The sequence below is a fragment of the Emydura macquarii genome, unplaced genomic scaffold (assembly GCF_026122565.2).
Source record: "Emydura macquarii macquarii isolate MOO-44397 ecotype Brisbane River unplaced genomic scaffold, CSIRO-AGI_Emac_v2 contig_3220, whole genome shotgun sequence".
Taxonomy (NCBI): Eukaryota; Metazoa; Chordata; order Testudines; family Chelidae; genus Emydura; species Emydura macquarii.
This window is the reverse complement of record NW_027133357.1, coordinates 5,821,759-5,836,146: the sequence shown is the minus strand read 5'-3', so window position 1 is coordinate 5,836,146 and position 14,388 is coordinate 5,821,759. Positions and strand designations below refer to the sequence as shown.

At 50.1% G+C, this 14,388-nt stretch overlaps 1 protein-coding gene across 1 annotated transcript in view; it reads left to right on the top strand.

Annotated features, from left to right (window-relative positions):
- Positions 1-214: 214 nt before the first annotated feature.
- Positions 215-14,388, top strand: part of DEF6 (DEF6 guanine nucleotide exchange factor) — a 31,342-nt gene continuing 17,168 nt past the window's right edge. The window contains exon 1 of the mRNA XM_067531524.1: positions 215-310. Coding sequence (XP_067387625.1) covers positions 215-310 — 96 coding nt within the window. The remainder of the gene's footprint in view (positions 311-14,388) is intronic.

Here is a 14,388-nt window from a genome sequence, read left to right as displayed (position 1 = left end):
GCTGTGGAGGGCAGAAAGGTGAGTTTGTCATCTGGGCAGGAAGATGGCAGGGGAGGAGAGCACCCTGGGCCTATCCGAGTGTAGCCAAGCAGATGGCGCTGGTGCTTCTCAATTCTAACTGCAGGTTTCTGAGGACTGGCAGAGAGAGAGTCAGTTTCCTGAAACCGGATCCTCCTCGTTGACAGAGCAGGCTCTGTCATCGGCGCCTCTAGCCATGGACCTGCGAGCAGAGCTCTTAAAATCCATCTGGTACGCCTTCACCGCCCTGGATGTGGAGAAAAGTGGCAAAGTGTCCAAATCCCAGCTGAAAGTGAGTAGAAAATGAGGCCCGAAAGCCACGGGGAGGGGTTTTGGGGGTTGAGTCTTGATCCGCTCTGTTTTGCCCTTGGGGGATCACAGGCATGTGAAGAGGCGCATGGCAGCGCTGGATGCTGCTTGGCAGCTCCATGGACTGCAGGAAGAATTAAAAAAACAAAACCCACCCACTGTGCACTGAGTGTAGTCAGCAATTATGGCTTATCAGCGGCTGGGTCTTTAGTCACATTCCTGTAAGTGAGGGGAAAGCAACAGGGTCTTCACCAAAAGGCTAGTTAGAAAATAACCCTTTTGGAGGGGCGGGGGAGATCTTCAAGCACTAGGCGCTTCACGGTTTTTCTCATCACCCACCTTATCCCCAGGTAAGGAACTCAAACTCTCTTTTTTTTTCTTTCTCTCTCTGACACACACTGGTCTCCTTCCTGTTGCATTTCACCCCCTCCCTTGAAAGGAAGAGCATTTTTTTAAATAAATGCTGCTTTTAAATCCTGCGTGGTTTTGGCAAAAATAACTTTTTTTGTTTTTACCCTGTTCATCCATAAGCCTCACAAAAGGCTCCTGAGTTATACAGAGCCTAAAACCCATCATTGCCTCATTTTTAAAAATATTTCTTTCTACCTACAATATTTAGCTCAGTACAAAAGATTTTAATGTACTTTGACGAGAATTGCAGGATTTTTTCCCCCCCAAGCGGGCACCCCTGTTTTGTTTTAAAAGTAACAGCTAATTTAGACTCTGGCACTGGAATTTGGGTTGGAAGAACTTGTTCGTACAGAGTTTTTATAAGGTGGAAGACAACCTACAAGACTGTGAAATATTGCATCACAAGGAGAAGCCCTGCTTAACAGTGGCTGCATGTTTGTGTGATGAGTTGTGAAATTGACACAGACACATACACCGAAAGTAGCAAATCTTGGGACTCCCTCCTTTCCCCCTTTCTCCTCCATGTTAGGGTTGTTACACCCGACAACTGAATAGCTGGGAAATTATCATGTTCCTTCAGGGTCAAATTCTGCCAAACTTCATGGGAGTTTTGCCTGGGGTAAGGGATTGAGAAACAGATGAAGATTTTGGCTCTTTGTGCTATGACTTTGCCTCTGCAGAGGAATAGTCCAGGCCCAGAATAGAACTATTCAAGAAACCTAGCTGACACTTGGTTAACTGTGAATCTCACTGAGGTGTGTGCACCTTCGGCCTTTGTGAAATCAGTTGAAAGAATATCCAAATGGAATGTCTGGCTAAGGAAATTGTGGACCGAGCTATATTTAACCTGGTCTGCTGGCTCTGTTGAGGTACAGCAGAGAGGAAAACGTACAGCGACATGCCATGATGGCAGCTGCATTGTGATTTCCTTGCGGTAGTGCGCTGAGAGCCAAGAGGTGAGGAAGAGAAGAAACCATCTTGTAAACTAGACAAAGGTGATCTGGACTCTTTGAGAGACAATCTTGGAAGCCCCATGGTGCCATTTTCCCAGCACTGCGTTTCAGAGCAGAATCAAGGCTTCCCTTCCTCACCCTTTGCTTCTCAAGCCATTCTTCAGCAACAGTTGCCATGCACAGTATATGGATGTTTTCATTTTGTCCCACGCTAGATCTTGCCGCTCTGAGAGTTTCAACCTGACCGTAGGTGGGGGAAGATCAAATCCTCACTGTCCCTCAGTCCAAGGTATCGAGACACTTGTATAGGCCTAGATTTGTTTCCACCCCACACAAGTTTGCTGCTCTCTTCCTGCCTTATTTCTGTATGCTGATTACATCAGATATGCAAAGCCTTTAAAGCTGAGGTTAGCGTAAACTCTGCATCGAAGCAGAGATGCCCACATTATTATGAGCTTCCCCTGCTGTTCGGTGAGCTCTGGTGTTGTCTTAGAGTGAAGTGCCATGGTGAGATTTATGCCGTTCCTTCAGCCTTGTATGCTGCTGAAAGAAGGATCTTGTTCCAGGGAAGAAAAACAGAAGAGGTCAAAAAAAAAAAAAAAAAAGTGACTGAAATGGCTAACGTCCCTGATTCAGACCAGGTGCACTCTCTGTATGGTGGGTGGATTATATGAAAAGCCAATGGGAGTCGGGCACCCAACCCCTTTGGCAATCCCAGCCATTGGGCAGTGAAATGCAACGCTCTCCTGTGCTGCTCTCCTCCGCCCTAAAGGCCCGGCAGCAAGGATGTGGTAAGCTGTTGGGCTGCGCATAGTTCTCTTAATACATGGGCATATTCACGTCTCTGTGCAGGAAGGAAGGGAAGTCTCGTGGTTAAAAACTGAGAGTCGAGATCTGGGTTGTGCTCCCGGTGCTGGCATAGAGCAGGTGTGGTCTTGGAAACGAACCTCCCTGTGGCTCAGTGTCCACATCTGTACAGCTGGGGCGACACTTTCCTGGCTCCTTGGGTTTAAGACTAAATTAATGTTTGCCAAATGCTTTGAGATCCTCAGCCCCACGCGTGGTTTGGATGGGGTGTAAAAAGCTAGACAAGATGGAAGGCACCCTGAAGCTGCAATGTGTTGTCGTTCTACATTCCTGTTGCCCTCCTGCATTGATTCTGCTAAGCTTTTCTTGTCTTCTATACCCAGTGGCTCAGGGAGAGGGGAAAAGAAACTCGTTGTCTGAGTATTTAAATGGTCCAGGTTTATAAAGGGGCTATTACGGAACCCTTGTAGACCACAGGAAAGGAGCTGGGGGAGGGCAAAAGTAGCCTGAATTTATAAAATGGGAAGGCTGGAGGCAGAGAGATTAAATGGGGATTAAAGGTTAGTTGTTATCTAGCTCTTACAGCAGTGGATCTGAAAGCACTTTACAAAGGTGGTCAGTGTCACTATCCCATTTTACAGGTGGGGAAACTGAGGCATGGAGCAGGGAAGTGACTTGCCCAAGGCCACCCAGCCGGCCAGTGGCAGAGCCAGGAATAGCGCTCAGGACTCTTGGGTCCCAGTCCAGTGCTTTGTCCACTCGGCTGCAATCAGGACCTCGTTTTCAGAGGTGCCTAGCACCCTTAGCTCCTATTAGCTCTGGTGGGTGTTCTGGGTGCTCAGAACCTCAGAAAATCAGGCCCCAGGTCAGTGGATCCATGAGGCATTTGAAGAAAACACTCTCCTGTGCACTAAGCCAGGTCAGATCCATAAGGAGGTTTGATGTGAGCTTGTCTTTAAAGACCCACTCACGCCGGCTGGAAAAAGAAACTAATTCAGGGCAATTCTGCTTCGATTCAGTCAGCAGCTTCTGTTGCGCTGTCTCCAAAGCCGTGGTGTAGACGTGGGATCTTCCTGGCTGTGGGGCTCATTTGCTCCTTATGGCCAGGTTTCTATGTTCATTCTTAGGACTCTGGTCATACCTTTTTGGGCCGGATCCTAGGCACCTACATAGACAAAGTCCTGACTATCGGGACTGCCCCTATAAAATCGGGACATCTGGTCACCCTAGCTAAAGGTGTGATTTTTAAAAAATGGATTTAGTTAAACGAGTTCAAAAATCTGGGGTGGGGAGGATGGATTCAATTCCAAACACCTGGCTTTTTCAGTTGAGTTTGCATTGGTCAACTTACAGGAGTAAGCTAAACCTGTGAGCGAGGTTTAGCCCTATATAAGAGGGTCTCCGTGAGGGAGAGGGGGAATGTTGGACCAATGTAACTCAGACCTGGTCTATGCCCAGTTTTTATACCAGCTGTGTCAGTTAGGGGTACGCAATTTTACTGATGTACGTCTATAACATTTGGTGTGGGTGCAGTTATACGGCTATAAAGATGCCTAATCTCAAGAGAGTCTATTCCGCTCCCAAACCAGTGTCAGCTATGCACATTTATACCAATATAGCTGCATCCACCCAGCAGGGCTGTCCCACTTTACCTGCACCAGTAGAATTAAAGCAGTACCATTTCTGTATGTAGACAAGGCCTCAGTCAGATTGTCAGCTCTTTGGAGCAGAGACTCTCTGTTCTGTGTTTGAACAGCGCCTAGCACAATGCGGGCCTGGTCCGTGACTGGGGTTCTTTGGCGTTACTGCCATGCAGATAAGAAATAATTTTAGCTTCACTGGAACAATTTGTGCATGTAGCCAAGAGTCAAAAGCAAGATCATGCAGTGAATCAGTGGCAGATCCAGGAAGAGAACCATTTTTCCTGACCTTCTGAGCTTTGACCAGCCATCTACAAGGGCTAGGGAGGAGGGAACGCGGAGAATAGGGGACACAGCCAGAGCTTTGTTTCTCAATAGGCTGTTTTTCAGAGTTTTTCAAGAGGCTCATTGATATCGGTCTTTGTCAAGATGATAAGCTTGAGAGAGCACAATAGATGATTCTTGATATCCGCAAAGGCATTCAGTACAGCTCCACATTCTGGTATGGTAGAGAAATGTGGTTGAGCTGCAACTCCTACAAGAAGGATGGAAAAAATGTTGCCTAAGGATTGTGTGTCATTGTTAATCATATGGTGCTGATGTAGCAAAAGGTTAGCCCAGTGGAGTTCCACGAAGATTTCTGTGCAGAGAGCTTGAAATGGGAAGTGCAGCAGTTGGCTTGGCTGGCAGAACACAACTGGGGAAGGGCAGCAAAACTTCTGAGAAATGGAATGAAAATATCTCAGAAAAGTAGAGAAGTGGCCCGAAATGTAAAGTAAGCGTCAAGCAGGACCCTACGGGCAGAGTGGCCTCTGGAGGGAAGAAGGAATGTGAAGCAGAAGTGCAGAGCGGGGTGGGGTGGGGGGTGGATTACGAGTGTAGGTTTCAAAGCACTTTACAAGTTGGCACATGCAGGGATCACAAATGCAGCCATCTCTGGAGTGAGATGTGCAGATTCTGGGGGACAAACCCCATGTCAGTTGCATGGGGGTGAGGGATAAGTCTGCCCACAGCAGAATGAGCAAGAGGAAACTCTTAGGGGAACCATGGCATGTTTCCTGCCTTCGATGTAGTGTTTTCCTGTATAGGGAACAATCTGGCATATAGTTCCTTTTACACTTGCTTATCTGCTGGGGACTTAGGTTGCACTGTGGGCAGACATGTCGCCTGAATGGCTTGTGAAGGGGGAAGAATTATAACAGAAGGTGAACCAACAGGAGGAAGCTGTATATCATAGGTGGGTGCTGGTTTGGCGGTGGATGTCTTGTCCTTCTTTTGAGAAGGACGGAGACGAGTCAGTAAATGTTGTGAGGCCCAGGAACGCAGCGGGGAAGATCCAGCCCTAGGAAGAGGGGCCTCTTCCATTGCTGGGGATGAAACAGAGCTGGACAGGGCTCGAGAGAGCATCCGTGCAGCTCTCCAGAGAGCAGCTGGCACATCTGCCCACACTGCAACAGTTAGCCCCCAGCCAGTGTACTGTTCATACAGGAGGCAGAATGCCTCCAGCTGGCGTTGTCAGGTGAGGCATCTTTGGCCTGTGGCCAAGTCCCAGGGAAAACCCTTAGCCTTCTCAAATCAGGCTGGTAGCACTTGGCTTTTTAAAGAAAGAGGCTCCAATTTGCACGGGTAAGAAATCAATGTGTTGGTGTCCCAGGCACCCAGATAGTATCATCATCATCCGTCTATCAGACCTGACGCTAACATAGATCCTTTCAGCTGACTGTCTCAAGGCACTTTGCAAACACAAGCTCACTGAGCCTGACAGCTCCCGCTAATATGCTGCATTTTAACCTTATTTTGCTGGTGGGAAACCCAGACACAGAGCGGTGAAGTGATTTGCCCCAGGATCACACACAGCAAGCCAGTGGCAAAGGCAGGAATAAAACTCAGAATGCCTGGCTCTGGCTTTAACCACTAGACAACACTATCTCCCTCTGGCCTACACCGCTTGAAATTCCCAGCCCCGGTCCTGCCAGTTTGGCAGCATTAACCTGCAAGACCAGCTTCCTGCTTGGAGGGTCATTCCAAAGCCCGAGATTGCCCCAGGCATAGCCAGCAAGGGAGAAGGAAAAAGGCTCTCATTCTTGGTTGGCGTTAACTATTCCACCCCCAGCTCAAACTGGTGCCTGTTGCAGTGTGTGCGTTTAGAGCCGCCCACAGAAGCTGCTTATTATTCCACATTCAGCTCGGCAAAAGAAGGCCAGCATGCTGCAGACAAGGGATGTGGTTACAGTGGCATGCAGTCTGCATTTCTGTTGTCTGTGTGTAAGAACGGCCATGCTGGGTCAGACCAATGGTTCATCTATCCTGTCTTGTGGCAGTGGCCAGGTGCTTCAGAGGAAATGAACAGAAGAAGTAATCATCAAGTGATCCATCCCCTGTTGTCCACTCCCAGCTTCTGTCAAACAGAGGCTAGGGATACTCAGAACATGGGGATGCATCCTTGCCCATCCTGGCTAATAGCCATTGATGGATCTATTCTCCAATGAACTTATGTAGTTATTTTTGGAACCCTGTTATAGTTTTGGCCTTCACGACATCCCCTGGCAAGGAGTTCCACAGGTTGATTGCATTGCATGAAATAGTACTCTGTGGAGGAGGTGGGCAGGGCAGTGCCATCATCCTCTTTCCATAACCAGGGTATGAATAAAGGGCTTGGAGAAGGCGGGTGCAGAGGATGGGGGGATTTTGGACTGGGGACCTTGGGGGGCTGGACTGGACGAAGCACCCATCCTATGAAAATGGCTGGAGGGGGGAGAGACGAAGGGCAGTGCTCGTTTACTCTGTCTCATGCAAAGGCTGCGAGCACCTGTAGGGCAGTAGGTGATGTGAAGGTGATGAAGAAGCCATCGCTGATGCTGCTGTTCTGAATCAGGCTCTTAGAGCTCGGTGTGCCCAAAGAGAGGGGGGATTTGTTTATTAAAAGAATGCTAACCTGGCACCTGTATGTCAGTAGGAACGCAGAGGAGGGGTATGGTGTAGTGGGTAGAGCAGCAAGCTGGGAATCAGGAGAGATTTTATCCCCAGCTCTGCCACTGAGTCGCACTGGGACCCTAGGCAAGTCCCTTTACCTCTCTGTTGTGACTTACCCCTGCGTTTAAAAGGGGTTAGTGATACTGCCCTACTTTGCAGGAGTATGTGGAGGTGTCATGAATTAATGGTTGTAAAGCATTTTTGAGATTCACCCAGACAAACAGACGGGCATTAAAGTCCATCTTAATCACGTGGGAACTAGCCCGTGTGTAAGGTGGACAAGGCTGTGTCCCAGGGTAGCGTGAGCTCCGTGAATGAAGGCACTGAGATTTGATAGCAAGGTTCCTGGTCACAAGCTGTGTCCATCTCGTCTGCACTACATCAGTAGCCGCCCGTCACTCCCGAACTCCTGGACAAGCCTGTCCTGGGTTTGATTCTGGGGGGGCTGGTCAGGAATTTGGCGTGGCTGTTCCCCCAGGACAGTAGCACATGTGCTTGGACAGGAAGCGAAGGAGGAAGGAACCCTGAGATGTCCCTGGCTGCTAAGCTAGTCCGTGCTTCATTTGTAATGAAAGAGGGGCCGGGACTCCAGCCATTTTTTTACTTTCATAGCCGATGCAGCAAGAGCCCTGGCAAGCCCTGGCACAAGCGAAGCACTGAAGCTAGTCCAAAAATCAGCACGTCTTCTAGGGGGCTGGACGAGCTGCCGCCGCCGTGTGCTGGATGGCATGATTTTGTTCATCCCAGCCCATCGCGTAGTGCCTTAGGGGGCAGATATCCCGGCGGCCCTATAAATCTCAAAGGGAAGTGGGGTTTCGGGGACTCCAAGGCCTGAATGAAAATGTCTGACACTGAGCTGCTGACTTGTGCAAACATCCAGGAGGGAGAGGAATTGTGAGGAATGTGAGTGACTGGGAGGAAATGGAGTGAAGGAAAATGATCGGCTGAATACGGACTGGGGGTTTGACTCCCTAACCGTAAGCTTCTTGAGTCTGCAGAATCATCTCCCAAGGGAAATGAGGGGTGCTCCATCACTTGAGCCATTTAAAATTAGAATTGGCTGAAGCCTGGAGAATATACCCTAGGTGGGATCCTGCACTGTCCCCCAGAGAATGGGCTAGATGTGCTAATGGGCCTTCTCCATCTCTAACATCCACAGGTCCTAAATGTCCTTTACTGGGTGAGACATCCCCCATATTGAATTCACTTGTACCTTTACCCCACACAGGCCTGTTGTCGCTTTACTGGGTATTGCAAACTATTGATGCTGGAAATACTGAGTCATGAAACCACAACTCCAGGCCAGGTGGCTGACACTTACAGAGCCCCCTCTGGTGGTGGTGGTTTTCTTGTGCCCTTCATTTTGAGGGCTGTGCGGTTTCTCCTTTCAGTAGCTGCTGTTGCATGCTGGAACTGCATACCACAGTGAGGAGCGTTGTCCAGTGATGAAAGCTCAGGTCTGGGATCGAGGATGTCCTGGGTTCTATTCCCAGCTCTGTCTCAGTCTTATTTTTCTTAAGCAAGTAATTTTTTGGTGGCAAATATCTTGCTGCGGCAGCCATTCCAGGAGAGAGGACACTGGTCTAATGTGTAGAGCAGGGGAATGGGGAGTGAGGACCCCTCAGTTCTCTTTCTGGCTGGACCACAACGTGGGGCAAGTTACGTGCCCCTTCTGGAAGTCAGTGTGGTCAACTATAACAAGGGCATGGCGGCATCTCGCAGCGGGGTGGAGGAGATGAGACTTTAATGCTTTTGAATGTGCTTTGAGCTCTGCGTAGGAAAGGCGTTATTCATATTCCTCGTTTCCTCCAGCCCTCGGAGCTAGGGTTGCCACTTTTGGTTGGATGTATTCCTGGAGGTTTTGTCACATGACATCATCTTTAATTAAAAATTAATCTTTAATTCCTGGAAGGTTGGCAACCCTACGCTGCATTGCTGTTCCAGGAAGCGGCGTCTCTAGGAGGCAGTGTTTCAGGGCTGGAGGAAAGATGAGTAGATAGGATGAGTGGCGTTCCAGGAAGTGACAGCATCAGTGATGTTTTATGAAGTAAGAAGAGGAGAAGGCAGATGAAACGTGGGGAGAGGGTACCCAGCAGAAGGTCTCTGAGTAAAGGTACGGTATATGATATAGAGAGGCCTGGTTAGAAAATTGTCTTTTTGTTCTACAGAAAATTTGGATGAAAACAAAAAATCCATTGTTGTCAAAATTGTCCCTGGATTGCAAGCATTTTTCAGGAAGAATTCTGTCTTCTTGAAAACCCAACTTTCCATTGAAAAGACAGGAAAGTTTCGGCCAATCTTAGATGCAACTTTGTGTGGCATTGATTTAATATCTATAGATTATAATCCATTTTCAGGGCCTGTAATACTGTTACTGCTGGAATCAGCAGATGGCACTGTTACACATAGTCTTACAAGTTTTTCTTAGTGTGCGAGCAGTGTTCGGTCTTCGAAGACAAGCTGTATTGTTGTTAGTTTTGTAATGTAGGTTGTCTGGAGATGCTGTTGCAAACAGCTGGAGAGTTTGGCGGGTGTCTTGATCTAGTAAATTCTTAGGGCAGAGTAGCTTCTGAGAATCAGGCTTTGGTGTTTGGGCTGAGATGTCAGAAAGAGGGGATTGCCCGTGTGCTGTTTGTGACCACCTCTGTTCCAGGACTGTGTATAGAGTGTAAATAAAACCAGTCAGGCTAAGAAAATATCCAAACTAAACATCACTAATTTTGTTTTCCAAGAGGAAATTGACCTTCACAGCCCTCACCTCTACTACTGATCAACCAAGGGGCTGTAGGAAGATAGAATCGGTGATCTGTAGGCCTTCTCCATTTATAGGTACTATTATTCATTAACTATGGCTCCAACTTGAACAAACGCTTGTGCACATCAACCAGCCCTGGGTGAGATAAAGGGCAGGGATGGGGATGGTTTATAGCCAAACGATTTATGTCCCACAATCAGGGCCTAGTTTCCTGCCCCTGTTAGTGGATTCCTACCCCCTGCCAGGAGAGGAGTGTTCATGGAGGAATTCCTGAGGGGTGCTGATGCTAGAACTGCAAAAGAGTTGAGTAACTGGTGACTGCACAGCTGAGATTTGGATAGATACTCTTTTCTGGGCTGGAGTCCAGCTACAAACATCTGTGACTGTTGCAGGGGCTCTTGGCTCTTCCCGGTTGGTCACGACTTTTTTCATCACCATAGAAATGAGGACAAGGCTTGGTTAGAAATGTAGGAGCCTTGCTCAGGGCGGGGAGGAAGCTTCTGGAGGTTGTCATGTGCAGCTTGCGGTTTGATGGAGGGTTCTGATAAGCATCTTAAATGCAGCAAGGTGAAAGAAATGTGGGGAACTGAGTGAGCTGCTCTCAGGGAAGGCAGCTGTCCCAGTGATTTTTGGGGTCCGTTTGAGCCTTCGGACACTGCAGCTTGCACATCCCAGCAAAGGGAACGGAGAGCAGGGTCCGTGTGGCTGTGACGCCCCAAACTCAGCACGTGGTTCTGGGCTGTCGTTGCAACCTCCATCTTGTTAGTTATCGCATCGTCCTTCCCACAACCACCCAGAGATACTATACGGGCCTATGTGGGCTTGCACACGTACACACAGACACCATTTAGGGGCACAGGCAAACAGAGATATCCATGCACAGCAACCCAGGTACACTTTACCACACCCTTGGCCTCTCTCTCCAGGATCTTATCTGCTAGGCATGGCACGCATTGTGGCAGTCTCCCAATCCTCAGGCTGATGATCGATAATGATTCCTTGCCTTTCTCTAGCTCCTTTCATCTGTAGGCCTCACAGAACTCTATAGGCATTAATAAATTTAGCCTCCTAACACACGTGGAGTAGGCAAGAGGTTTGGCTTCCACCGCCACCACCAAAATGCATCTAGCTCTAGGGTGGAGGTGGCAGCTGTTTAACCACACACAGCAACACAACCAGATAGTTTAGAACAGGCAGGGAGGAGCTTTGGAAAGCCAGGATTTCATTACGCAAACTGAGAGTAAGTTAGAACACTGGGGCTCAGGCCATTCTTTTCCTCTCCTGAGCCGCACTGAAGACTGCACCAGGTGCTTGTAATATATAATCACGGGCAGCAGCATGATACTTGTAGCTGTCAAACAGACACTGTGCTTAAAAGCTGGGCGGAGTCAATATGTTAATGAGAATTTGATTGGGCAAGAAGGGCTCCTCAGATGGATAATGTGTTAATCAAGAGCCAGTTTGAAAGTGAAACTCCGCCCGCTCAGCCTGGCCTGCTGAGAATTCACAGCCTGAGCAGTGCACCTCAGCCTGACAGGCGGTGAATATGAAGGGAGACTGTGGAGTCGGGGGACTGGTAAATGGGAAAGCCTGTTCTAGGGGACAGGACACCAGGCTAGGAGTCTGCAGACCAGGATCGCTGCCTCTGACCTGCTGTGTGACTTTGCACAAGCCACTTTCCCGCTCTATGCCTCGGTTTCCCCTCTCACCCTTTGTCTTGTTTGTTTTCCTTGGAAACTCTTTGGGATGGTCTCTTTCTATGTGTGTGTCCAGCACCTAGCACAATGGGGCCCTGCTCTCAGGCAGGGTCTCTGGGGGCAACTGTACTGTGAAATGAGTTCACTGCTTCTCCCTCCATGTTGCCTGAGGCCAGGTGTATCCACCAGCCCTGGAGATCTTCATTCTCCTCGCTGGCAGTCTCATCAGACAGGCCAAGGATGCCCTGGATCACAGAGACTCACGCCCATGTTTGCAGACAGGCAAGCAGCCACCCCGTCTTTGCCAAAAGGGCCAGATGCCGTGTAGGTGGGACGGCTTTCCACAGCATTCTCGCCCAGCTGTCACAGGCAGCCGTGACGGTCACGTCGGATCTCTCAGCTAGCACACGTGCATGACAACCATCGTGTCTGCCCTGGGGACTTGCCGTATCAGCACCTAGGACACCCCACCCAGCCTTTCAAGTGGTCTGAAAAAAGTGGGTGCCCTGTCATAATCTAGGAGCAGCAGCTTTGGCAACACGGGGGTTAAAGTGTGCCTCTCACCCCCCCCTTCCCTCCCCTGCCCCAGCTGCCCTGGCTTGATTTGTATGTATTGGCTGAGTCTGCAACTCCTACCACACTTTAAGCACTGGCCCCACCCACTGCTCACACGTGAGAGCTCCATCTCTCTGCCCACAGGGATGTGCTGAATCAGTGCCCTTCCCAGCAAGCCCTGGGAGGGCCACGGCACCCAGTGGGCTGCCATGGGTCCCCTGGACCGAGAATGATGATCTCTGAGGTGCCCTCCTCCCAGTAGCTGAACTTCTCTGACTCCTCCTCTGCCTGCTGATGAAACTCTTTGGCCCAAGCTACAAAGACAAACACATCCCATTGCCCCCATCACAAGGCTCCCTATGCCTGGCCTGCCTCGCTGCCATCCCCTGCCATCCCAGATGGCTGTGACCTGCCTAGCGTGTCTGCCAGAGGGCCCACGGATCTGTCTTCACAGAAATTGCTTCATGCCAGCCTCTCTCACAGGGGTCCGAGATACCCCCAGGGCATTCAGTGAAATCTGCACTTTGCATAGTCACGCTGTGTTGCTGCTCGCCCGTTACCTTTGGTGAATCCCAGTGCGACGTGCTAGATGTTGCTCCGTTTCTTTTACTGCCATCGGGAACTCAGGCTCCTGTTTATCACACTGTCCACTATTTGTGAGCCCTGTTGCCCCTCGCCACTCAAGGTGGGACGCGGCTTGCCCAGATGCCCAGCCTGCACCACTCAAGGTGGGACGCGGCTTGCCCAGATGCCCAGCCTGCACCACTCAAGGTGGGACGCGGCTTGCCCAGATGCCCACCCTGCACCACTCAAGGTGGGAGTGTTTGCAAACCGGCAAGAGAAAGCAGCAGGGCCCGTCTCCTCTGCGGGGGGAGGAAAGGTGAGACCAGCCAGTCAGTGGAAGCCAGGGCATGAGTGAAGTTCTCTCTCATTAGCTGTAGGACCCTGCTAAGTTTTGGTTGAGCCTAAGTAGAGACCTAGGCTACTCGTCCTTGGACTGCTCTGCCCTGATACGCTGCTCCTTGCTCAGCTGAGTAGAATCCAGTGATGCGCAAGCCCCTCTTGCAGTAAGTATGTGCTTTGCTCTCTCCTGGCGGCTTTCTCTAACTCTTTCCCTGCATGCTCACCCTTCAAAGGCATGTTTGAGCATTAGCAATGGCTTGTAAATATTGCTATGGGGTGCCTGACTCCCCCAGTGTCTTGGCATCAGTCTATCTACCTTCCCTTCCACACGAGGATCTCAAAGCACTCCGCACACAGCAATTAATTGAGCCTCAAGAGCTTCCTAGGAGGTAGGCAAATAAATATAATCCTCATTGTATGGGATGGGGCAAGTGGGGCAGAGAGGTGAAAGGGGTTTCCCGAGATCCCCCCGCAAGAGTCACTGGTGGACCTGGGAACCGGTTCTCCTCGCTCCGTGGTCTTCCGTGCACTTCTTTTGGTGGAATGAGGGGCTGAGTTGTTGGGGCAGCAGCTGAACCTGCAGCTCCAAGGCCTAAAGGCCTGATTTGTAAAGGAATTAAGGCACCCGGTGGGATTTTCAAAGCATTCAAATCAAGGGGGGGCTAGGTGCCCAGGTGCTTCGGAAACCCCTCCAGGCACCTAAATTTCCCCCTAAGTAACTGATCCAGCTCCTCTCAGCACGTGAACCTTTGGCCCCGAGAGCCAGAAATACCCTCTCCCACCTGAACACGGCTCTGCAGGCTGGGTCACTTTAGGGTCTGGGCTCTGAGTTCTTGTGCAGCACTCGAACCTCAGCTCTTCTGCCTCCAAGGCCGAGGTGCCGACACCTGAGCAGTGCTGCTGTGCATCCACTCACTGAACCGTTTGGCAACCAAACCCGCCCATCCTCTGCCCGCTGGCTGCAGGAGCATTGAGGGGGCTAGAACGGGGGGGAGACACACACAAGACACTGAGTCCCGTGAAGTATATTTACTCTCTAAGAGTGGGGTGCTCAGTGAGGCCCCTGTGGGCAACTGTGCATCCAAGTGCTGTGTGAGGAGATTCTTTCCCTTTCTGTTACTCTCCTGTCCCTGTCGCCCAACTGGCTAGGCCAGGCCCTTAGCCCTTCCCTGCAATCTGCCAGATAATGCACGCACTGTGCACGTCCCCGAACATCTTGCAAAGATATCTGTGAGTTGTCCGGAGGCGGCGCCAGTGTGCGATTGTCTAAAATGCCTCTGTTCCCCACAAAATTGCCCATGACTGACTCCCATCCTGTGGCTCAGTGGAGTATGGCTCTTTCTGAGGGTTTGAAATTCAGAATCGGA